This window comes from Purpureocillium takamizusanense, chromosome 12 (genome assembly GCF_022605165.1).
Source record: "Purpureocillium takamizusanense chromosome 12, complete sequence".
In the NCBI taxonomy this organism is placed as follows: Eukaryota; Fungi; Ascomycota; class Sordariomycetes; order Hypocreales; family Ophiocordycipitaceae; genus Purpureocillium; species Purpureocillium takamizusanense.
The window spans coordinates 620,727-644,120 of NC_063079.1; the positions used below are offsets into that span (position 1 = coordinate 620,727).

Genomic DNA, 23,394 nt, shown 5'->3' on the forward strand with positions numbered 1-23,394 from the left:
CAGACGTTTTGCCTGCTGCAGCATTGGACCCTTGTGGAACCCGATTCGAGATCCGTGACAAGCGCTGGATTTTGAACCACCAACTAGTCGTGCATGCTTTTCTTGAAAATTACCGCAGACGTGAAGGCATCCATGGTTGTAGGGTTTTGCGTCATGTCATGTCACCAAATTCGGTTCCAGGATTTTCGTCAATCAATGGAGCGAGCGTCTGGTGTGAGTCGCGACGCGCCAGGGCCGCCCCAGTCTCGAGGCAGCACAGCGAGTTTCACGCCGCTACAAGGGCGTTTGTAGGTCGGGTGCCTCCACTAATAGAACCGCCCCTGGAGGCGCTGACGCGAAGCGCTGGAGTATTACTAGTTACCTGTACTGTAAATGGACCCAATGGCGGTGCGGTACGCCCCCTTGGTCGATCGCCGCAGCCCCGGGCCCAGCCGGCGAAGAAGTTGGCGGAGGCAAAGCTCCCTGCCAGGGTCGCGTGGGAGTGCCATTTGCGTGTGTGGCGCCCCAGTTCCAGACTCTTCTGCCCTACCGGGAGCTGCAGCACTAACTAACTTGCCAGATTGGAATACGGATCCTCCACCGTCCATCCGTCATCAAAAGCTCCCTTGGCTTGTGATTCATCCATCCCTCGAAACCGGTCAACTTGGACACGGCGACGCCCCGAGCGCGCAACCCCTGACAGCCCCCAACACGCAGCCAGCCCTTTGTCGTCGCCTTTGATCGTCTGTGTATCGAGAATCTCGCTCTCCATCGTCGTCACGGCAGTCGCTCGTTTCGCGTCTCTTAAATCTCGGCAGTCACGTTTGTCCAACCGTCGAACCCGCGTCCACGACAAAAAGCAAAAAAAGCCACCTTCATCGGACGCAGGTCGCTGCAAGGATCCCTGTCGTGTCTCTCCGCCCGCCAGACCGACTGACTGCACTTTGCCTGCCATACACCATCGACGGAAATGCCCCTCAACCACGTATCGTAACGCCGCCCCGACACCCTCGCTCGTCCACCGCCCGCGACTACGACTACGACGACACGGCCGAGACGGAGGGAGAGAGGGCACACGTCGTCGCGAGACACGCAGCCATGGACGCGTTGTCGGACGCCGGCTGCTCTTCGTCCCACGTATCCCAACCCCTCGAGCGCTCCGTCTCCCAAACCAGCGCCGCCTCTGCGCGCTCCCATCGCAGCGTCGTCCGTCGCAATCGCCGCCTGCTCAGCCAGCCTAGCAGCTCGGCCAGCAGCATCGCCGCGAGCGACAAGTCCCTCACCAGCTTCCCCAACTTCTCCCCCGAGGAGCCAGGCAACGGCCGCTTCGATCTCGCCGCCTTCCACCGGCCCGACTACCGCGATCCGCACCGCGATGGCGCCGAGCAGGAGCGCCTGAAGACGGCCACCCAAGAGTCCGAGACGGGGCGTGCACGGAACTCGAGCGGCGGCGCCCGTCGGGGCTTCTCCATCGTCGACACCCTGACGGGCGGCATCACAGCGCGAGATGCCCTGTTCGAGGACGCACCACTTCGGCAGTCCATCCCCGGTGCCTTACACCAGGCCGATGACCAACATATCGAGCGCCTCGTCGCCCGGCACGGCGCCGTTGCTCTCGTCAGGCAGATCGCTGAGGATCTGGCCCAGCGCGACAGCCAGATCTCTGCCCTGCGACGCAAGGCCGACGAGCGCGAACGCGCGTTGCGGCGCATCATCCGCGAATGCGGCCTCTCCAACCTCGACCTTGAGACTCGATTGCGCAGTGTCGAGAGCGAGCTGCGCGCCAACGACAAGGTCCAGCGCACTGAGAGCAGTGGCCTGACGGATTTGATGAGCGACGCGATGCAGGACACCATGGCCGCCAACGCATACCGCGAGGCGAATCGAGGCGCCTCCACCATCCGCGCCGGTGCTACCTTGTCTCTTCCTGGAGCGGCCGACAGCGCCAGCAGTAATAAGGGGACCATGCGAGGATGGAAGGACTACATACTGGGAACCGGAACGACGAAGCGAGCCAGTCGCACTAACAGCATCAACGGAAACGGGGCCAGCCAAACCATGGTCGTCAGGTCACACTCGAGCATGGACCGCCGCCCGATGATCCAGGAGGACCTCTTCAACCCTCCGCCCACCGAATCCAGCTCCAAGTCTGTGAGAAGCGCCAGTCGCGCCTCCAGCGTGTATTCGGGCCAGGCGCCCGAGCGCAAGTCGTCGGTGTCCCTGGCCAGCCTCGCGCTCCGGCTCGTGGCAGGTGGCTCGGCGGCCCCTCGCGAAGCAGACCCCAGAGGCAGGGCGGCCACGACCTCGGCTCCCGCCGAGTCAATCCGGGCTGCTTCTTCTGCCAGCGCAAGGACGGCGCAGTCGTCGCGTGCCGTCTCCGTCGCCGGCGGACCCAAGGCGCTCATGGCCATGCGACGTTCCACGCCGGCACCCCAGGCCCCAGCCAGTACCAAGGGGCAGGCTCAGGAGCTGTGGGGGAACATGGTGGGGAGCCCGCCCGACATGGCGGCAGCCCGGCAGGAGAGCTACGGACCGGTGGAGATGGATGCGATCCGCCCACCCGAATCGCAGCCCCCGACGCTCACGCACATCTACAACAACTACGCCAGCGGTGAATTCTTGACGGACCGGTTTGGCTTCATCTATGACCAGCGACGCAAGAAGAGACAGCGCGAGGCGGCGCAGATGGCGCACAACATTCGCAAAGGGAGCCGCGCCGAGATGCTCATGAATGGCCGTTCCGGCATCTCACCGAACCTGCTCGACGACCCGGTCCCGAGCCCCAAGTGGAGTGTGTCGAGCGATGGTCGCCCGGGAAGCCCCGTCAGCCTGGAAGAGCGCGCAGCGGACGAGAACAAGCCCAAGCGGTGGCAAGACTACCTTCGAATAGCTACATTTCCGACGGAGCTGCTTAGCCACACGCCTAGCATGAGCCTGCCGTCGCTTGAGGTGACGGAGGGGAGTGAACTCCCGACACCGCCCCAGAGCCAGGTCAGCGAGCCCGTCAAGACGTCTAGCATCACACCCACCAGCTCCGGCCTTGTGCCCCTGGCTAGCACTACGACGGCCATCGATAACGAGACGACCCAGGCAACCGAGCCCGAAGCAAACGCCGGAACAATGGTCAAGGAGGACGCCGAGCCGGTGCGGCTCCTGCTCCAACAGCTGAGTGATGTGCACGACTCACTACAGCGCGACAAGACAGTCAAGTGGAATGACTTTCTACGCAAGGTCCGAGCCGAGCGGCGCCGCGAAGGCGAGGCGGCCATCGCGGCGGCGGCTGCGGTTGCGGAGGCACGGTACGAGACGCCGGCCATGATACTGCCCGAGACGCGCGTGGCCGACGGTGAGATCATCGGCATAGCGGGCCTGGGCATCAAGGGCAAAGTGGGCAGGGCCAAGTGGAACGAGTTCAAGACGCTCGTGTTGGGCGGCATTCCCGTCTCGTACCGGGCCAAGGTATGGTCTGAGTGTGCCGGCGCCAACGGGATGCGCGTCCCGGGCTACTACGAAGACTTGGTAGCCCAGAGCGGCGAGGACGACGACGCGGTGGTGGTGGGCCAGATTCAGATGGATATTCACCGCACGCTGACGGACAACATCTTCTTCCGAAAGGGGCCGGGCGTGCAGAAGCTCAACGAGGTGCTGGTGGCGTACTCGCGGCGCAATAGGGAGGTGGGGTACTGCCAGGGCATGAATCTCATCGCGGCAAACCTGCTCCTCATCATGCCGTCGGCCGAGGACGCGTTCTGGATCCTGGCATCCATCATTGAGACGATCCTGCCGCAAGGCTACTATGACCACTCGCTCATGTCGTCGAGGGCGGACCAGCAGGTGCTGCGGCAGTACGTGTCGACGGTTCTGCCCAAGCTGTCGGCGCACTTGGACTCGCTCTCGATCGAGCTGGAGGCGCTGACGTTCCAGTGGTTCCTGTCCGTCTTCACCGACTGCCTCTGCGCAGAGGCGTTGTTCCGGGTTTGGGACGTGGTGCTCTGCACAAACGATGGTAGCACGTTCCTCTTCCAGGTGGCGCTGGCACTGCTCAAGCTCAACGAGCACAACCTGCTGCAGTGCGATACGCCGGCCGGGGTGTACACATATATCAACCACCACATGACGGAGCATGCCATCAGCATCGACGGACTCATCCAAGCCAGCGAGGGCCTGCGCAAGGTGGTACGGCGGGAGGACGTGGAGCAGCGGCGGGACAAGGCGATCCAGGCCGAAAGAGACCTCGTAGCGGAGAGGCAGGGCACGCGTGCGGCAACGACGAGAACGGTCCCGAGCCCACGCGACGGCGATGCAGGGTCGCTGGCGGAGGCGGAGCCCCGACCCATGGACAGCTGAAGTGCGGGGACGCAGAGGGCGTGTCTAGCTAGAGACGGCTCGAGGCATACAACAAGATGGGAGGTGGTTGTTTGGACATGCGGAGCGACTTGATACCCCCTTTTTCATTTGTAGTTTTCCCCCTTCCCCCTTCCTCGAGTAGGTTGCTTGTCGCGCCCGGAGAATGCATCGTCGGTCACGGTCCTCGACCAGCGATGATTAGCGCCGGGGAGCAGCCAGCGGGTCGGCCACCCACCCATCCACCCGTTGGGACACATCCTTGTCTATGGTAGAGCTGTCTAGATATATATCGCGGGGCCAATACATGAGGGAATAGGATAGGATAGGATTACATGATGCGTCGTGTGCATGCGGGCAGGTTCAACAAAAAACGCCACCAGGACCGGCAAAGCGGAAAGTCATGGGAGGGAAGCGGGCCGGGACGGCCATGATCCCTCTCCACGTTCCGCCTTGGTCTCTTCCCTGCCCTCCCCTCCCCTCCATCCTCCCCCGTTCCCTTACTATAGCTTGGCCTTGTTGTCCTTGGCCCACTGCTCGTACCACACCTTGCCAAACTCCCTCCTGTCCGCCTCGCGCTTCTGATCCTCGTCGAAGCGCTTCTCCCCGGCGACGAGCCCCGCGCCGGCAATCTCACCGATGAGCCCCTTGTACATTTCCGCCTTGATGGTGCCGTACACGCCCCTCTTGGGCTTTTCGAGGAGCTCGCGCTCAGCGATGAACGCCAGCGCCTCGGCGACGCCGTCCTCACCACCGCCGGAGGCGACGACCGCGTCGGCGAGTCCTATGTCGACGGCCTGCGGGCCGCTGAAGCGGCGGGCCTCGAGGGCGACGGTGCGGTAGGCCTGCGGGGTGAGCTTGTGCCGGACGATGGCCGCCATGGCGGGCTTGAGGGGCGCGCCGAAGAGGAGCTCGTTGAGGCACAGGAAGCCCCGGGGGGCGGGGGCGAGGCGGTAGTCGTGCGCGAGGGAGAGCATGAGGCCGCCGGCGTATGTGTGGCCGTTGAGGAGGGCGATGGTGGGCATGGGGAAGCTGCATGGGGGCGCGCGGAGGGCGCATGCTTGTCAGTCAAGAAGAATAACGAGTCTGGTCAACAACGAACAACGACTCAAGTCCGCCGCCGCCGCAGGTTAAGCTTTTTCCTTCTTCCCCATCCCCATCCCCATCCCACTGCACCCCTCTCTCTCCTCTCTCTCACACACACTCTCTCTGTGCCCCCGCCCACCTCCCTCTCTCGTTCTCCCACGCTCCCCGCTCTTCGATCACGATGAAGAGACTCCTCCTCCTCCTCCTCACATGGCCTGCCTGTCTGTTGTCCCCTCACCCACGCGCATATCGACACACTCTGCCCTCCCCCCTCCCCGCCCTTGAGATTCTAGCCCCCTCCCCGGCCGTGGGCGCGCCCGCTCCGCGCGTGCCACCCCCCCACGCCTCTTGCGCCTCCACGGAAAGAGGATCAAGGGGCGTAGCGTGGGATGAGGTGGTCCATCCACGCGGTGACAGGCAGGCACAGCGGCGGGGGTTGGAGGTCGGGTGGAGAAGCGGGTGGGAGAGTTTGAGCGCCGGGGAGAAGGGGAGTTTGGACTGGAGTTCTCGACCCCCATACGAGAGAGATACAGCACAAAAGATAGAGAGCGCGCCAAGGAGAACAGAGGAGAGAAAGGGGCAAGTCCGCAAAAAAAAAAAAAACACACAAACAAGCAAGGGGCCATGCATATGGCCCCCAAAGGAGAAGAGGTTAAACAGAGACTCACGTCAGGAAGCGGCGCCAGACATCGTAAAAGAGCGTCCAGAAGCCCTCGGTGGCGAATGCGTGCTCGAGGTCGAGGCCGTTGGAGTAGAACTTGGGGATGCCGCTGGTGGTGATGACGACGCCGGGCGCGTAGCCGCCAAACTCGATGACGTCGAGGGCCGCGAGCAGGGCGCGTAAAAAGGGCGTCGTGAGGCGGTTGTCGGGCGGCGAGACCCAGGTGAGGAGGTAGACGCTCGGCGAGGGCTGCGTCGCCGTGATGGCGCCGCCGGGGTGCGCGCCGAGCGCGGGGATGGGGATGCTGAAGAGGGGCTTGCTGCTGCTGCTATTGTCGGCCATGATGCCCGGCTGTGGTGGTGATTACGGGTCGTGTGTGGAAAAAGAAAAAAAGAAAAAGTGCCGTGTCTCGGTCGTGATGTTGAGGTTGTGAGATGAGAGGGGGTTGCGTGAGTGAGAGTGAAGTTGGAGGTGACAGCGAGACGGACGAGGTCGTCGGTTCGTCGCAGCGCCGCTGTACCGAGGCACTAAACTTCCATAGCTGCTAGGCGCGTTGGTACTGGTATGGGTACTAACGTGTAGGGCGCCGGGAACCTCAACTAATCAGCCCCAAAGCAGCCACAGCAGCCAACAGCCCGTACTGCTGACGCTTGCGCGACACACAACGCGACACACAATTCGACCGCTCACCCGAGTATCATTCATGCTCGAAACAATCGGTCCGAAGTCCGGCTCCTTTACTTTTTTCACCAGCCCCCTTCCAGATCAGCCTGCCCCCCTAACGAGAACGTATACTGTACCTAGTATCTTATGTACTACGTGCCAGCGGTGCCACCGGCTATTCCGCTCCGGCCGCTCTACTGTCACATGTCTCCGCCGAAAGTGGGTCCCGCTCCGCCTCCCGCCCGGTGTCGGGTCACCGCTCCGACCAGACGCCCCCGCCGGCGCGGGCTGCTCCAGTCTCTCCCTCTCTCTATCCCCGACGGCCAGCCCGCTCGCCCGCTCCGGCCTCCACCTTCCCGGCGGCAGTGGCGGCTCAATGCCACCAGCCCACGTTGCGAGATGCTGTGGACGGCGGACCGGCGATCTGGGAGATCCGCAGCACGCGGCGGCGTCTTCAGGAGTCTGCTGCCCCTGGCATTGGATTCGCGGTACCCCTCCGGCGGTGCGACTGGGTACAAAGCTTGAATTTGCATGGGCCGCACACCCCACCCCCTCTCACTCCCCGTAGTAAAGGATCTTGTTGCTCTGCGCTCCAAAGCTGAGCTTAACCTTTATTTACGCATAGCAGCTGTGCTGCATGATGCAGCCAACGTGACATATGTCTGAGCACATTACCACGCAGAAGCTTGATAGAAGCCTCGACTTGCCAGAACCCCGCTACGGCATTTTGGATCCCATCGTCGGTCCAGTGCCGACTATCTCATGCCAACGCGAACCCGCTTTGCCCTACCTCACACCACGGGCTTGCAGCTAGAAAGCCCTCTGTTGCTTGCACCGCGGTCCTAAACAGCAAGGTTGTGTAACAGTAGCCCGTGGGAAACATCCGCGTTTCCGCACAGCCTCAGGATACATTCTTAGAATCTCCCCTCTCGCTCGATCCAACAGGACCAAAAGCCCACCAATATCAGCAACTATTGCCAGCCGGTCGCTCCGTTTTCCGGTGACACCGTCGGTCCGCCGCCTCGCCGGATCTCGTGTCCGGCAGGCAACACTCGCACGTACAGCAACAACCGTTGTAGCTGCAGCACACCGCGCGGCAGGGAACGGTCGGTACCCTCGATGGGCTTGTCCAGTGCAGGAGCCTGGGGCGCGTGTAGTTCTGGCGCGCGTCGCCGCCAGTACTAGTGCTAGTCGTCCGACCGTACCGCTTCTTGTTGGCGGCCGCGGCGGCGACGAAAGGAAAGCGGAAGATGGCGAATGCTCCCTTCATTGTGAGAAGAGTGTGGAATTCTGTCGACATGCGGGGAAGATGCGTAGATGACTTATTCGTTTTCACAGAGACTGAGCTAATGTAGCGTAGAGTTAATAATACTGTGCTAGCTGGACTGCTGGTGTCAGAAAGGTGTTGGAATGGGAACCAAGATGCGACGACGCCGCGCTTTAAATCTACCGCTGACATGTGTATGGCGTCCGATGGCTCTGCCGGCTTTCGCGGCTCGCGGCTCGCCGCCGACTTCCTCACCACTTTTCCCCTGTGCCGACAGACGCTGTGTCACGATGGTGAATACGACGCTGACGATGATTCCGTATGGAGGTGGTTAAGCTCGAAATCGCCAAACGGTTGTTAATGTCGGTCGCTCTATACGCACACAGGGGCCTCATGTCTGGCGCAATCACCCAGTAGGCCCGAGTCTTGGGAAAGGTACATGTATCGATCAGGTCTGGCCCCCATTGTGGAATGCCGACCAATGGTTTCGCAGAGACGTGGGCGAATGCGGGCTTCGAGATGTTCGTCATGCGCAGGTCTCTCTTCACCCCTGACCCAGCCCATTGTTTAAGATTTGCTGCGGTCGACTCCTTCTGTCGGCGAATCTTTTTTTATCTCGGCATGGAAGGGCGTTCGAGGCTCATCCCACGGTAGCTTGGCATCGCATCACGTTTTCCGATCAGGCTTTCGACCAGGGGCTTGGAAGAAGGGGAGGGGGGGGGGGTGGTTTCCCCCCCGTATTTTCCCCCCCTTATTAGGCGCTGCGCCGCGTCGGCAAACCGTGGATGGTGGCTGGGGGAGGAGGGGATTGATACTATGTACATGTAACTCTGCGACATGTTCCAAGCTGGGCATTTCCAGAGATGAGGTTATTCCGAATCCTGACGGACACGATCCTTGCGATGCGGCCCGAGCCGCTATTCTGGCCTATATAGCGTGGGTGTGAGGAGTCAGGTCAGATAGGTACATGGCGTGAAGGGCGCTCTGCACAATTCAGACAACAGTGCGCTGTCCTTTACGTCTGGTGTGGCGCTACGCAGTCCGCAAGAGCAGACAACCTTTGCCCCCCTTTCGTCAAGCGTGGTAGTTGGGTCTTTCTCATTGTCTTCACAGAGTTGCCACATCTGCGCGGCGTGGAAAAGGGATGTTGGGCGTCCCCTGACCTTCGATGCGCCTCGCCCGTCCATGGGTCCTAAAGTATGTCGAGTCCGGGTCAAAACCCTTTCGAATCGCTCTGACTTTGATACTTTCAGTCAGATACGACTAAAAATGTGCTGCTAATCAGGCTATTCATCATGTCATTGAGCAAGTTACAAGCGCGTGGTGGCACACACTCAAGGAGTCAATATATCACGGTGACAATGAAATGAGGCGAAGCAATCACGCCCCCCCAACATAATACTACAACGTAGACCCTTGCCAAAGTATAGATACCGCTGCTCATAGTCCAGCCAACAGCCATCGGACGGATAAAGCGGCCGTGCTCGTCCCCAACTTGCCTGCCGCTGGCAGCGGGTACCCGCCCCATACCGGACAGATACTCGTACATATCACAACCTCCAAGTAGTTTGATGGGTCCTTGACGCCCGTATCCCAGTGGAAGCTGCCTCAATATAGCCCCCCAAGGCGTGGAACGCAGCCCAAATTGAAGTGCCGATGACCCGGGCTCATGGCAAGCAAGGGGTCGCTCGCCCCCCTCCCCCCCCCCTGGAAGAACGCTCATCCACGGAAGAAGCCGCGTTGGCAAACGTGCCGAGCCGTTGCAGCACCCTCGGCAGACACCCCCATGCGGGAAAACGGGTAAGGGGCTTGCGAATTGCCGGTACGATGGGTGGCTGCTGCGCGTGCTGTGCCCCCACACGACATCCTGTCCATTGAGGTTATACAAGTGGTGGGACATGAGCGGCGTCAAACATCCTTCACGTTAGCCCTATTCCTGGCCATGAGCTTTCCGCTGCTGCTTTGTACGAACTACTTAAGCTTCGAACCAGAACCTGCCCGGGCAACCCAACGAGAGCTCGAAGCAGGCTGTGGGGTCCCGGAACTCCTTCTCCGGCTTACGTGTAGTTAACCCTCGCGCGCTTTAAGCCTTAAGCCCCCGACCGACTGCAAGTCCGTCCGGGCCGGTCCCCCAAACCCCGTCGCCAAGGCCCTGGCGAATCGGGGGCCTACAATCTTGACAAGATATTCTATTTGAGAATACGTAAAACTTTTGCTTGAATGTATAATCTCATAGGCTGTGGCTGCTTGCTACACGGGGGTAAATGGGTCTAGGACCTTCATCTGTGTCTTAACTCTGACGACGTGCTAATAGTTTCAATGTTCCTGCGGCTGGCCCAACGAAGCTTTTCGACGCATCCTGAACCTAATAACTACAACTTACTTCAATTTATCTCGACTCATGAAATAGAAGTGCTTTAAACGCCATGACACCTGTTTTTGTACGACCACCGTGAAGTGAAAGTGCACGTGCAGGGGGACGGGACAGCGAGAAAACGGAAGAATTTAGTATACAAAATAGAGAACGCCTATTAACCTAGTTCGAACGTGGATTGGGAAGGCAGCCGGTTGATACAAAGAATGACGAGCGCTTGAGCTTATTAGAAGACGAGTAGTTGTACTTGATGAGAAATCGCTGAGATCAGCCAGAACGGTCCATTCCCCCCTCCCTCCCCGCTCCCGGATGGTTCTGAACCTCATGGCAGGGTGCGCATGATCTGGCCCTCACCCTCTGCAAGCTGCATCTTGCCGATCGCGCTGTTCACCAAGGGGCACGTCTCGGGGCGGCACGTCGTCTTCGCCCGCCTGAGGCCCTCCGACCACTTGTTCCACATGTGCATGGTCAAAACCAGGCCCTCGTTGTGGTGGGTGTGGAAGACGCGCTTGTGCTGAATGTCGGCCCAGAGTCGCGGCGATGCGTACATGAGCCACATGCAGGCCGATCGAATCACCGGGTCCGTGGGATCCTGCTCTTGGAACGCCTTGTGCAAGTCGTGCTCCGCCATGGTGGCAAAGTCCATGTTGGAAATCTTGGGGCTGTTGTAGTCGACCCTGCCCGCGGCGCTGAGCTGCGCGAGGAGTGCGATCAGGTTCTCCCAATGGGAGTGCTCAAGACGCGAGGTATCTCGGTCTCCCTTGTCTTTTTGGCGTTCAAGTTAGTAACCGAGTGTGCAGAACACGGGTTCCGGGGGGGCGGCTATGGGGAAGGGGGGGCAGGGGGGCAAGGGGGTTACGGTTGCGGATATTTGTTCGAGACTTACCATACTCCCGCCAAGCCTCATGGACAGTGTGCTTCAGCTCTGGCAGCTCAATCCAGGCGATCTTTCCCTTGTGCTGTATGGACTGGCCCGTGTTGTGGTCTTTCATGGTCGTGTTCTCGAGTCTGGCGACAAACTCGACCATGCGGCCCTGCTTCTCCGGAATGGTTCGCTTGCCGATCTCGATCAGGGCCTGCCATACATGTCGGGGGAATTCTCCGAGCGGAGCATCGGTGTCGGAGGTCTTGGCAGCGTTGGCGAGGCCCAGGAACTCCGAGACGGCAATCTTGATGGAAGCATGAGGATCTTTAGTCAGATTGTCCAGGAGCTGGTACTCGCTGCGACCCTCCATTTCAGCGAGCCAGCGGGGTTGCGAGCCGTCGTCGACATGTGCTTGGTGAAGCCCATGCCCTTGGTGAGGCGTGCTGAAGTCCCTCATCTCCCGCGAGCGCCCTTGGTGTAGGTGCAGCGCAGAGGCGGATGCGGTCAGCGCGAGGAGAAGCTGCAGCTGCATGATGAGGGATGTCGGGCGTAGCGCGCTTTGAGATGCGGGTTATGGACTGGAGTTGGGCGTGGCGCGCTTCGAGGTGCTGATGGTGAATTGGAGTTAGGGGTGGCGCGCTTCGAGATGCTGGTGATGGACTTGAGCTGGATGGTTTCTCTTCTCTGAAGATTGTGCCATTGCCCGAACGTGCTGAACGGAAAGATTTATATGATTTGAGAAACTGCGAGTTGCCAAAAACCCATGTGCATTCTGCAGCTTCTATTCCCGGACGAAGTGTCTTGAGCCTCTTCTGGTCTGCGAGACATCGTCAAGCCTCCAGGGGCCTGGCGGACGCGAGTCGAAACTATCCACGGGCCACAAAAGTGATGGGATCTTGGAGTTTTCCTCAAGAAATACGACACCGCTTGGTCGGTGACGCGCCGCGACTCGTACGTGAATTCTCAAGCAAGAGGCGCTGTCCGCTGCTCCTGCTTTGGGTGCACAGTCGGGGATACGTATGCATGTGGCCGGGGTCAAGGGGGAACACCACGGGCTTCACAACCTCTGCTGACTGGAACGTGCTATTCACTTACACATGCACATTCAGTCGATACGAAACGTAAGACTCTCCGCTCAGCCGCCTCATCGGTTCACACTCGGGCTCGAGCCAAGCCACGTTTACACTGCCTGGTGCATTGACCACCAAAAAGTTTCAAAGGGCTTCCCGGCTCTAACATGTCGGGCGGCATGTGTCTGCTGTGCTATTCTTGTGGTGTCAAGACAACTATCGTACACTGAACCCCCGCGAACATGTAGCTTTCTATTCACCGGGAAGACTGGCTTGACTTAGTGTGGCTTTTTCTTCATATTGTCCGACGGCGAGCACAGTCCATCAAATTCCTGGGAGCAGGGGAGCAAATGTTGTTGGCTCTCCTCATGCAACGGGCGAACGAGTGCCTGTGTACCGTGCTGCTGCGTCATGTTCTGAATTGCGCACAAAGCCGGCAGCGATCTTCAAGTCGTTCTCTCAGAGGCAGAGAACAAGATGATTGGGTAAGATGAGCTATGGGACTTGTAGCCGAGGGCGGAGAACACAGCTATGCTGCGAGGTGTCCATGGTCCGCGAAAGGCTGTAGTGGAGGGACCCGTAAGGTGCTGCGTCGACGGGTCCACGAATAATGCCACATCATCCGCAATGACGTTAGGGAGCAGGACCTTCGGGTTGACAGGTGACGCAAGACGAGAAAACAATCTGTCATTTGAGAAGTAAAATTACGAGATTTCGATGAGCAGGCCCACCGGAATACTTGAATGCTTTTTAGTTTCATGAGTCAAAGATCAACACCAAACAACACGAGACGCGTAATACGCCCTCGACTGCAAGTGCAAACGCTTTTTGTTAGTCACCTAATTTCCTCCCCTTAACTGGGACATCCTGCTCTTTGCGTAATGCAATCAAGATGCGACGAAATGCGGTGACGTCTCATGCGAACTGACGATCCCCAACCGCCCATGACAAGACCGTATAGCGCCCAAATGTACTTCGGTTGCTAACGGAATGACGCATCGCACTCAAATACCTTCAAGGTCACACGACTATGACGCATGCCTATGTTGAGCAGGTCCTTACATCATCAATTACAAAGATCGGACCCCAAGCACGCCCGAGCGCGTGGTGCGCAGCCCATGCAAGTATTCTTCATGGCAGAGACATATATACCGATACCCCAGATATCAGGGGTCGAATTAGGTAACGGGCATCAAGAGGCCCGACCTCCATGACCGTAAGGTGAGGCAAGCAACACAGAATAGACCACCTCTTCAACAAGGGTTAACCCCACAAGCGTCCAGTGTCATGCCCTCCCCCCGAGGACTCATCAGACTATATTAAGCAAAGGAAGCATCCGTTGTGGAAGCACTGGACAATCAATGTGGCCATTACCCCTGCTGTCCTCCTTCGACAAGATTATTCTCATTCTGCCTTCCCAAACCAGACTCCGACGATGACGTCCAAAGCGAGACCACTCGCTCCGCACGGACAGGACGATATAAGGTTTTGCTTGAAAAAAGATGCTGTGAAAAAGGCGAACATGAACAACGAAAATATGGCGGGCACGGTATGTTCTCATCTCTACATGTACAGTTGCAGAAAGGTTATGCTAAGAAAAGAAAAGTGTGATCACGAAACACAGATGTGCAGTTTTCAACTGGCCTATGTTACCGAACACATCCATCCAGGATACTGGGCGCTCAAATTTCGCCAGGAGGACCGCCCGTGTAACCCCCAACTTGTATGTGTCTCCCAGTTTGAAGGCAGCCAAGTGCCAAACTGCTAATTATGTGCACAATAGTGCACTAAGAGACGTGGAGTGTGCTCTATTCAGTGGAACCTGGAGGAGGATTACGCGGAGTGGGTGCGGTGCAAGTAACGACAACGTGGCACATGTACTGCCCCATGCAAGGCCAGTAGTGGCGGTGGTCAGCTCTCAACTGCACGGTGGGCGGATATACAAAGCACACAGTCGCGTTCTCGTTGTCTACCCTAGTTTGATTTTAGAAACAATGCTTTGAGGATCGAAGTTTGGCAATGATTTCTACGGGCCGTCCCCCCTGTCCATCTCGGGTCGGCTAGATATGAGACTCCAAAAATGCCTTCTTAATCGCTAATCAAGGCGCCATACTTGATGTGCAACTAGCTCCTAGCGGCCGAGCTTATGTCTTGTCAAAAAGTTGACAAGGACTTCGTTACTCAAAGCTTAATATATAAGGCAGAGCTGTCTGTCATTCCCCTGTGTTCATGAATTCTTCTTTTGCTGTCACCTTAGGGTATTGACTGGTCATGTTGTTAATGTGGCCGGAAGTTCAAATACGATGCTTGCCCGAGCCTCAAGGCTGAGCACCCCGTCCTGTGGCGTTTGGACCAAAATGACATGAACGTCTGTTCGTTAGGATAACGATGGAGTACCCAGTTGGCCTATACTTGTTTGCAAATCCAGGATCGCTTGGTGGCCGGGCACGGGGTGGCTTTAACAGGTTGATACTTGTGTAACAGTGCTGTACGGTACACTTGCAGTATGAAGAATTGCCCAAGGCAGACAGATCTTAGCAGTATACGTAGCTTTTGGGAGACTACCCCGCCATTCACGTCGGTCAAGATTGGACGCCAAGCGTTTGTCTGCCTCATGGTCACTTTACTTGCGTGACGGCGCAGGACAGGACAGGAGCATGAGCGCGTCCTACCCACCGGACTACAGACGCGGGATCCACTATGTTGCATCGGAAGTACGGGTCGACCGAGAGGATGCAACTCCAGGTAACACGGTGAGAAAGCAAAGTGGACGCCAGTCATCTTGTGTTGTTGATGTTGGCTGGCTTCGTATCCTGTTTCATCATTTGTAGCACCGGCAATAGATTGCCGGCGTTGCCTCGGCTTTAGAATCGCGGTCTGGCCATGAGTCGGCGGGCGGCCACCGTGAGAGGTATGTGGTCCGGCGTGTTACCTTCCGGAGGCGGTGCGTATGCAGGTTGCCTGCGAGTATGCGTTGGAGCCCAAAACGGGTCTGTACATGGTCTTGGCGTGGCTGTGTCAACTGTCAAGGCATGGTGTTGCGACTGGATGCATATGTTGACACCACAGAAATCCCTCATGAGCCATTGGTGTCGTAGCGATGCGATCATACCATGGCGGGGACTGCAAGTCCCTCTTTAGCGAGCATGTATAAAAGTCCTTGTCCTCGACTCGTTATGTTGATGGTGACTTAAAAGTTCATCATTCGTACGTTTCACTTGCGCCTGTTCTATACCGACGGACGACCTCTTCCTGAAACCCATGCAACCGCCCAACATGTCTTTCCGTCAATCTGCATCCAACATCCGGGTCGACGACGGCCATATCCTTCGCGCGTCTATTAAGAACGATGACGGCGACTGGGTCGACTCCGAGATTGACCTCAACACGTTTATCGGCAACAATAACGGACGATTTGAGTGGGGCGGCGAGAGTATGTCAAGTCTTTGAGAACCGTTTCGTCACCGCTACTTTCCAAGCACATGCCATCACCTTCCCGTTTTTATGAAAACACTTGCCTATCTCCACACCGTATTGTCCCCAGACGCATCATGAAGCATCCACAAGCATAGGATGACTTGCACACGGCAGTCTGAACAAGGTTCACATGGAGCGCTCACTAACTAGCCATGTCTGCATCCATGAAGACTACAGCCACTCCGCTGAAGACATCAGCTTCCGAATGGAGGGGGAGAATGAAGAGACCCCCGTCCTGCGTGCCCGCTTGCGCGATGTGGATGGCAACCCCCACGATGCAGACATCAACCTGGATGAGCGGGTCGGCAATGACAATGGCAATTTCGTCTTCGGTGAGCACTGACCCATGTCTTTCTGGAACGGAAACATCATTTCGTACTTTAATATTGACTTTGATACAGTGTAAATAGCTGTGCACGGTTTCGGGAAGCGATAGGCAATTGAGTCAACGTCTTCTGCTGAGAGTGTTCGCGTCCACTGCTTAGCTTGCGCTAGTGATCTAGCTGTCAAAGATGTACTCTATTGAAAGTCAATCTACTGTCGCAGACTATATCTATGTGGTCCCACTAGCTGGTTCATGCAAGCCACATGCGCGAACGCTGCCATGGAGGCGGCGTCCCCAATGTTACACCACATTGCTCCCTGTTATAGACGGCTGGACACAAAGTAGGAAATACCCTTCGCCTCGTAGAGATCTTTGTGGTCACCTTTGATAAGATCGGCGCCCTGGAAGCCGCGTCAATAAAGCAGGACCAACGGTTGCTAGCAGTGTCTCATCAGGCTCACCTTTTCACCAATCATGTACACGGAGTTTTGGATGCGACAGTCCGGAATCACTGGAATGACAGACGCATCTGCCACGCGGAGGTTCTTCACGCCATGCACGCGCAGGTTGGAGTCGACGACGCCTTGGTGGATGGACTTGGAGAGACGTGCAGTCCCGCAGGGGTCTGGAGCAGAGGTCAGTCAACGAGAGACTCAACATTGAAGGCATGAGGATGCAAACTCACGGAAACCAGTCTGGCTCCTGTCCAGCACAGCTCTCGTCATCTCCGCGTCGGAGTCGAGCGGCATCTTCCACGGATACTCCGACACGAAAATGTCCTTAAAGCCCGCGCCGGTCATGAGCAGGTCGTAGGTCCATCGCACACCCTCGCGCATAGCCAAAATATCGAGATTGTTGCCGAAGAAGTTCAAGTTGATGTTGGGCTGTACCAGAGGGCTGGGCGAGTTCAAGGTAACCTCTCCCTCGGAAAGGGGCCGAAGCAGATCAACAATGACGGTCATATAGCTGCCCTCCTCGGGTACCGGATAGTGCCACTGAAACGCGGTGCTGAACATGCCGACAAAATCTAGCTCGAAATGAGGCTGGCCCGCGGGACCAAAAGGATCCAACCCGCCATTTGCAGCCTTTGCGGCGCGGTACTCCTCATGCTTCTCAAGCCGCTCGTCAATTCGAGGGAAGCCGACGAGTTCCAGGAGTCCCGAACCGATAGGGCCTGTTTTATCGCGGTTGTAGGCGGCGATGGCGTTCTGCTTGAGAGGCCCGTCTCGAAGGATGTAGTCGTCTAGACCGTAGCCGTCCTTGATACGAAGTACGAAAGGCACTATTGGATGGTCGAGGAGGTGTTGGCCAACGTGAGGCGAGTCAATCTGAACATCGATGCCATGTCGGGCCAACTCCCCTGCCGGGCCAATACCGCTCAACATGAGAAGCTTCGGTGTCTCGAAGACGCCTTGCGACAATATGACCTCGCGACTCGCGTAGACGCTTATTTCCGTGTTTGATGCCTCATTGATTACAGTCACGCCCATGCAGGTCTTTGTGGTCGGATCGATGATGAGCTGCTTGGAGCGCACGCCGTAGATGATGGTGACGTTGGGCTTGTTCTTGAGGTAGAGGAAGCTACCCTGGCGCTGGCCGTCGTAGATTGTGTCCACGCAGTGAGTAAGACCGCGCATCTCGCCCTCGTATATATCCTCGGTGAGCCGCTCCCCCTTGGAGACCCACGCCTTCGTGAGCGCGTCACGGAACGGCTGCATCTCTGGGACAAGATCGGCATGGGCGATGTTGATGGGCCCTCCGGTACCAATCTTGCTGAGCTCGGCCGGGTACACCTTTTCATCGTCGTGGTAGGTGGCGCACTTGCGGAGGTAGTCCACACAGCCGTCCCAGTTCCAGGAGGGGCCGCCAAATTCTTCCCAGTCGTCAAAGGTGGGTTTGGAGCCCGGGATCCATGTGAAGTAGTTTGCGCACGAGCTCCCACCGAGGACCTTGCCGCGCGTGTTGGGCTTCTCGATGCGCTCGTAGTCGTCGCGCTTGATCATGGTCGACTTGTACGCCCAGTCGTGCTTGCTGCCGCGAAGCCCAAAGGCCTGGGACGGTGTTGTGATCTCGGGGACTTGGTCGGGGTTGGGAACGCCAGCTTCGACGATGAGGACTCGCACATTGGGGCTTTCGGCCAGGCGACCAGCGACTGCGTTACCAGCCGTGCCGCCGCCGACGACGATGAAGTCGTACTCGTTGCCATTGGAAACCATTGCCATGGTTTTTGATGTCTCTTAAGGTCACTGAAAGTAACGAGAGGCTCGGACGAATGCTAGGCTTGCCTATGTGAGTCAAGAAGAAGTTGTCGATATTGATCAAGCACCTTCATGCCGTGAACAGCAGGCCAGACCGTATTTATAAGACTTCCACCCGGCATCTCTCCGCCGCGCCGCGCCGCGCCGCATGCCGTACGGAGGCCCGATAACATTGCCGTACCGGTCGTGCCGAACGTATGGAGTTTTCTGACTGGGGACCTGAGATGATGTCGCAACACATTCAACCGCTTGAGACGGCAACGCTGAAGCGACGTCTCCTCTCAACACGGCCGGTAGATACTCGGCAAGATCCGAGAAGCGCCAGGCGAAATGTTCCGGAAGCCCGTGGCGGAATTCGCTCGGCATCTAACCCTGGTGGGCCATGGTGCCAGCCACGTTCGTCAACACGGCGGCCCGGGGTTCCCTCGGAGTCTTTGGCCGTGCAGAAAAAGAACTGCGTACATAGTGACGCAGGGACAGTTGAGTTCTCGGGATTCGTATGCCACGAAGACTCTGCAATGCTCCGTATTCATCGCCTCAAGGCCCCATCGCTGTGACGTTTTCGTAGCAGTTCAACTCAACGCTTGATGCGTGATCCCCGAAACGGCTCAGCCGGAAGGCTCCACACTTCAAGCGAGTGTACACTGGCATCTCGTAGCGTTCTGGCACATGACAGCTGGCGGGGAAAACACAATCACAATACGCTGGTGTAAACTATTTCAATTCTACTGATCGTGCTTTGTGTTATACTAGACTTCAGGTATTTGCGCGACGAAGAAGAAGCAATGAGAAGGGGAAGAGGAAAGAGCACCAGAAGCGACATAAGCAACATAGCAGTATGAAAGTATATAGACACAAGAATAGACAAGGCGGGCATAATAGGCAGATTGCAGTATATAGGTAGCCCGTAATAACGGCGACGATAAATAAGACTATATATATTTCGTACCTTAGAAGCAGCTAGTTATTAAAATATACATAGCTCTAATAGCAAAAGGGAGCCGACTCTATAGTTAGGGGCCATATATTATCTCATATATAGCCTTAGCTAGGCCTGAGGCTGCACACCGTTCTATCTAGTCATTAATGATTCCGTCAATACTCTACTTGATATTGTTTGATGGCCTGCACGCCGTTGCAACCTGTGAGGCTCAGACGGGTTTGTTTCGGCGCTCAAGTCCTATGTACTTTATAGAAGCTCGGAGCGATTTTCCGCCTCTGCCCGGGACGAAAGTTGGGCTTCATCTCAGTGTACAAATATGCTTGGCACGGTATAACCTGCTACCCCGATCACGTTTCGTGCGAACAGGACAAAAAGTCTGGAATATTCGTGGTATTTAATTAGCTTGATAGAGTAAAGGTAATAGCAGGTTGGCGGATCAATGTTGCGGCGGAGTTTCTAGCCATCGATCTTGTCCCTTGAATCGGGATACCGTAAAAGACCATGCGCCTCTATATGGCCCACGCCGCCGGAATTGACGACACGAGTCGTCGCCTCAGGCTCTCCCCGTCTCAGCTCTCAAAAGCGACTCAACATTTGTCAGCGGGGACAAACAAGTTCTGCAACTTCTCATCACACTATGTGTTACGAAGCCAATGCGGGGAGGACCGACCATTGTGTCACCCCAAGGAGTTGCCATGGTCATCGCAACCATGCCCGGTCAAAAGCAGACTCTACCCTCCTCCAGGGGATATTATGGAAGCACAGCGTCATCGGTGTGGACGTGTTGCAGCAGCACTATTGACTCACCAATGTGGTGCAACGGTAAGTAAGAGCCGCCAGACCGGGTTCCCCTCACTGATGTGCTGGCTGCATGCACCGGCTCATTGTCTCCAAGCAGCTCGTCCACATGTAAGTATCCTCTGCCCTTTCTGCCTCACACTGCCTCTCTCTTTTCATGCGCGGCTTTGCGGTTAATACTAGTGCTGTGCACGCGCACTATCCTCGTCTTCTCTTCCTACAAGCCCCTCGCGCGCCCGGGCCCCAAGGCTGTCATCCATATATTGAAAGCAGCCGGCTGCCGAGAGTCTCTTTTGTTGTCGTGTCTCACTCTTGACCACGCTTGGTTGCGCTAGCACAGAAGCCTCAACAGAAGTTCGTATCATTGGATATAAACGAGACAACTACACGGCATAACGATACCTTGACGGCAGAGCACACACGTTAGCGGTTGGCGTGGGAATGGAGATCGACTGGAGCAAGCCGGATTATCTTTACCGCGTCACTTGCAGCTGCTGCTCACAGGCACTCACCGTCGAGGGTGAGGGCATCGTGGCCCGCTCGCTCGACGACGTCGACCTCTTCGCTCGGTACAAGGAGAAAAAGCTCGCGAAGCTGCAGAGGTGCTTCGAAAATCACATGGACTGGTCATGCAGAGAGCCTTCCCCTTTCATGTCGGCATACGGGGACAAGGAGACGGCAACGACAAGAGCCGCGAACCGCGCCGACGACGGGCATACTGATGTGGCCGTGACCATGATCGACGCGAGCTGTCTCGGTAAGGGGACGGTTCGGCACGTGGATAATGTGAGGAAACAGTTCGGCATCCGGCTCAGGCCTGAAGTGTACTACGGTTCCCAGTACGAGTATCTTATCTTGCATCGTGTTCCCGAAGCGGCAATACTGGTCGTAGAGCATGTTGGCCCTTGAGTCTTGTGGGTCCGGCTTGGATTGACATGTCGGTCTTGTCTGAGGGACTTGAAGCGACAGCAACTGGAGGTGGCATTGATGACGGGGCCGAGAGAGCTGAGAGAGACCTAAGGCAGCCTATGTTTTTGATGTTTAGTTAATGATTCTCATGTATCTTTGTTTTTTATTCCAACCATGTTCAGTCAAATTCAGATGTAATGTTCTGAGGGCGCAGCTCGCACTGCTTGGCCGTGTCCGAACGTGGTTCGTACTTCGCGCCTATGTCGTTGGCTTAGTAGTTATACTGTAGCTCCCGATAATAAGTCGTCAAAGCGCAGCTTCCACCCGCCCAAGCCGTCGCCCCACCATAGCTCTAGCGGCAGCTACTGGAGGTAGTCCTTGAGACACCTGCTAGCGCTGTTCAGTGGAAGCCCCACCACCGCCACCATCGGTTCTCCAACAGCTGACCCTCATCGTCCAGGTTGCGGCAACTTGACACCTCAACACCATCGCAACTCGCCCGCGCGATCTCTCCTGCCTCACCCTCCACCCCCACCCCCCTCACCCGCGGCAGGCAGCAATGGCGACGCAGTGCCCGCCCGCATCGCCGCCGCAGCCTGACCCTGCCACTGCCCCTGCCGCCACCACCACTGGAGGCAGCGGCAGCGGCAGCGGCGACAGCGGCGCAAGCGGAATCGGCACCATAATCTTCTTCCACCCAGACCTGGGCATCGGCGGCGCGGAGCGGCTCGTCGTCGACGCCGCCGTCGGCCTGCAGCAGCGTGGCCACCGCGTCGTCATCTTCACCAATCACTGCGACCCTTCGCACTGCTTCGACGAGTGCCGCGACGGTTAGCCCCCCCAAACTCTGACACCTCCCTCATACTGACCTTGTTCTTTTCTTACTCTGCCTAGGCACCCTCGACGTCCGCGTCCGCGGCGCCTGGCTCGTCCCCTCGACCATCCTCTCCCGCCTCGCCATTCTGTGCGCTATCCTGCGCCACCTCCACCTCCTGCTGCACATCACGCTCTTCACCACGGAGCTCGCGTCGCTGCGCCCGCGCGCCGTCGTCGTCGACCAGCTCTCCGCCGGGCTGCCCATCCTGCGCTACGTCCTCGACCGCGGCGTCCCCGTGCTCTTCTACTGCCACTTCCCCGACCTGCTGCTCGCCCGCGGCCGCGACGCCTCCCTCGCCAAGCGCCTCTACCGCGTCCCCTTTGACGCCATCGAGCAGTGGACCATGGCCTTTGCCCATGCCGTCGCCGTCAACTCCGACTTCACCCGCTCCGTCGTTAACAAGACGTGGCCGCGGCTTCAGCACAGGGTGCCCATCAAGGTCGTCTATCCTTGTGTCGACGTGGATGGTGCTGCCGTCCGGGAGGACGACGACGGGGCCAAGACTGGGGCGCCGATAAACGATGGTGAGAAGCTGTTGGGCGGCGACCGCGTCGTACTGAGCATCAACCGTTTCGAGCGCAAAAAGGACATTGGGCTCGCCATTAAGGCCTTTGCTGCCATCCCTGCCGCTGATCGCAAAAATGTGCGACTGGTACTTGCTGGTACGCCCCCTTGGCCTCCAAAAGGAACTAACATGTCGAGCTGCATCGTCAAGACTGACTGACCACATCCAGGCGGCTACGACCCCCGCGTCTCCGAAAACGTCGAGTACCACACCGAGCTCGAGGCCCTCGCCTCTTCCCTCTCTCTCGCGCACCATACCGTCACCCCGCCCTCCAAGTCCTCGCCCTCGTCCACTCCCGCGGCGACCCTCTCTGCCGTCCCCCCCTCCGCCTCCGTCATCTTTCTCCTCTCCGTGCCCCACGCCCTCAAGACGGCTCTCCTCCGCGCCGCCTCCCTCCTCGTCTACACCCCCTCCAACGAGCACTTCGGCATCGTCCCCCTCGAGGCCATGCTCGCCCGCGTCCCCGTCCTCGCCGCCAACACGGGCGGCCCCGTCGAGACCGTCAGCGATCCCGCCGCGGGCTGGCTCCGCGACCCCGCCGACCCCGCCGCCTGGTCCGCCGTCATGCGTGCCGCCCTCGCCATGCCCCCGGCCCGCCTTGCTGCCATGGGCGACGAGGGCGCCCGTCGTGTGCGCGAGCGCTTCGGCAGGGACAAGATGGCGCAGGCGCTCGACGGTATCCTCGGCGAGATTCGCGCCGCGAACCCCCGCCCGCCCTTTCTTAACTACGTCATCAACCTCGTCTTGCTCGTCGTCTTCTTTTACTTGGGCCTCCTGCTGGCCTCGACATACCGGCGCTTCGTACGCGCCTGACACCTCCCAGCAGTGCCCGAGAAGTCGTGTGTCATGTACATAGTTTAAGTCCAGTCAATAATATCAAATACTCGACAGGGGTCATCTCATGGAAAAAGCACGCAGTAGAGCGTCGTAGAG

General features: G+C 57.9%; 7 protein-coding genes across 7 annotated transcripts; 4 read left to right on the forward strand and 3 right to left on the reverse strand.

Annotated features, from left to right (window-relative positions):
- The first annotated feature begins 591 nt into the window (after positions 1 to 591).
- JDV02_010408 (uncharacterized protein) lies at positions 592 to 4,645 on the forward strand. The gene has a single exon (XM_047992146.1). The coding sequence runs from the start codon at positions 1,078 to 1,080 to the stop codon at positions 4,324 to 4,326; it is 3,249 nt and encodes a 1,082-aa protein (XP_047848159.1). The 5' UTR covers positions 592 to 1,077; the 3' UTR covers positions 4,327 to 4,645.
- JDV02_010409 (uncharacterized protein) lies at positions 4,472 to 6,818 on the reverse strand. Its single transcript, XM_047992147.1, has 2 exons — positions 6,078 to 6,818; positions 4,472 to 5,355 (listed from the first exon to the last, which is right to left on the reverse strand). Exons 1-2 carry the CDS (start codon positions 6,410 to 6,412, stop codon positions 4,827 to 4,829), a joined length of 864 nt encoding a protein of 287 aa, XP_047848160.1. The 5' UTR covers positions 6,413 to 6,818; the 3' UTR covers positions 4,472 to 4,826.
- Positions 6,819 to 10,696: 3,878 nt separating this feature from the next.
- On the reverse strand, positions 10,697 to 11,771 carry JDV02_010410 (uncharacterized protein; the record flags this gene model as incomplete). The annotated part of the gene is made up of 2 exons (XM_047992148.1): positions 10,697 to 11,139; positions 11,261 to 11,771. 2 exons carry the CDS (start codon positions 11,769 to 11,771, stop codon positions 10,697 to 10,699), a joined length of 954 nt encoding a protein of 317 aa, XP_047848161.1.
- A 3,799-nt stretch (positions 11,772 to 15,570) lies between these two features.
- JDV02_010411 (uncharacterized protein) lies at positions 15,571 to 17,580 on the forward strand (the record flags this gene model as incomplete). Its single annotated transcript, XM_047992149.1, has 3 exons — positions 15,571 to 15,742; positions 15,957 to 16,747; positions 16,806 to 17,580. 2 exons carry the CDS (start codon positions 15,571 to 15,573, stop codon positions 16,127 to 16,129), a joined length of 345 nt encoding a protein of 114 aa, XP_047848162.1. The 3' UTR covers positions 16,130 to 16,747; positions 16,806 to 17,580.
- Positions 16,290 to 18,686, reverse strand: JDV02_010412 (uncharacterized protein). Its single transcript, XM_047992150.1, has 3 exons — positions 16,797 to 18,686; positions 16,573 to 16,736; positions 16,290 to 16,512 (listed from the first exon to the last, which is right to left on the reverse strand). The coding sequence occupies exons 1-3, from the start codon at positions 18,331 to 18,333 to the stop codon at positions 16,432 to 16,434; spliced, it is 1,782 nt and encodes a 593-aa protein (XP_047848163.1). The 5' UTR covers positions 18,334 to 18,686; the 3' UTR covers positions 16,290 to 16,431.
- Positions 18,687 to 20,551: 1,865 nt separating this feature from the next.
- Positions 20,552 to 21,019, forward strand: JDV02_010413 (uncharacterized protein; the record flags this gene model as incomplete). Its single annotated transcript, XM_047992151.1, has 1 exon — positions 20,552 to 21,019. One exon carries the CDS (start codon positions 20,552 to 20,554, stop codon positions 21,017 to 21,019), a length of 468 nt encoding a protein of 155 aa, XP_047848164.1.
- Positions 21,020 to 21,498: 479 nt separating this feature from the next.
- On the forward strand, positions 21,499 to 23,371 carry ALG2 (Alpha-1,3-mannosyltransferase-like protein). The gene is made up of 3 exons (XM_047992152.1): positions 21,499 to 21,849; positions 21,914 to 22,558; positions 22,631 to 23,371. The coding sequence occupies exons 1-3, from the start codon at positions 21,579 to 21,581 to the stop codon at positions 23,272 to 23,274; spliced, it is 1,560 nt and encodes a 519-aa protein (XP_047848165.1). The 5' UTR covers positions 21,499 to 21,578; the 3' UTR covers positions 23,275 to 23,371.
- Positions 23,372 to 23,394: the final 23 nt, after the last annotated feature.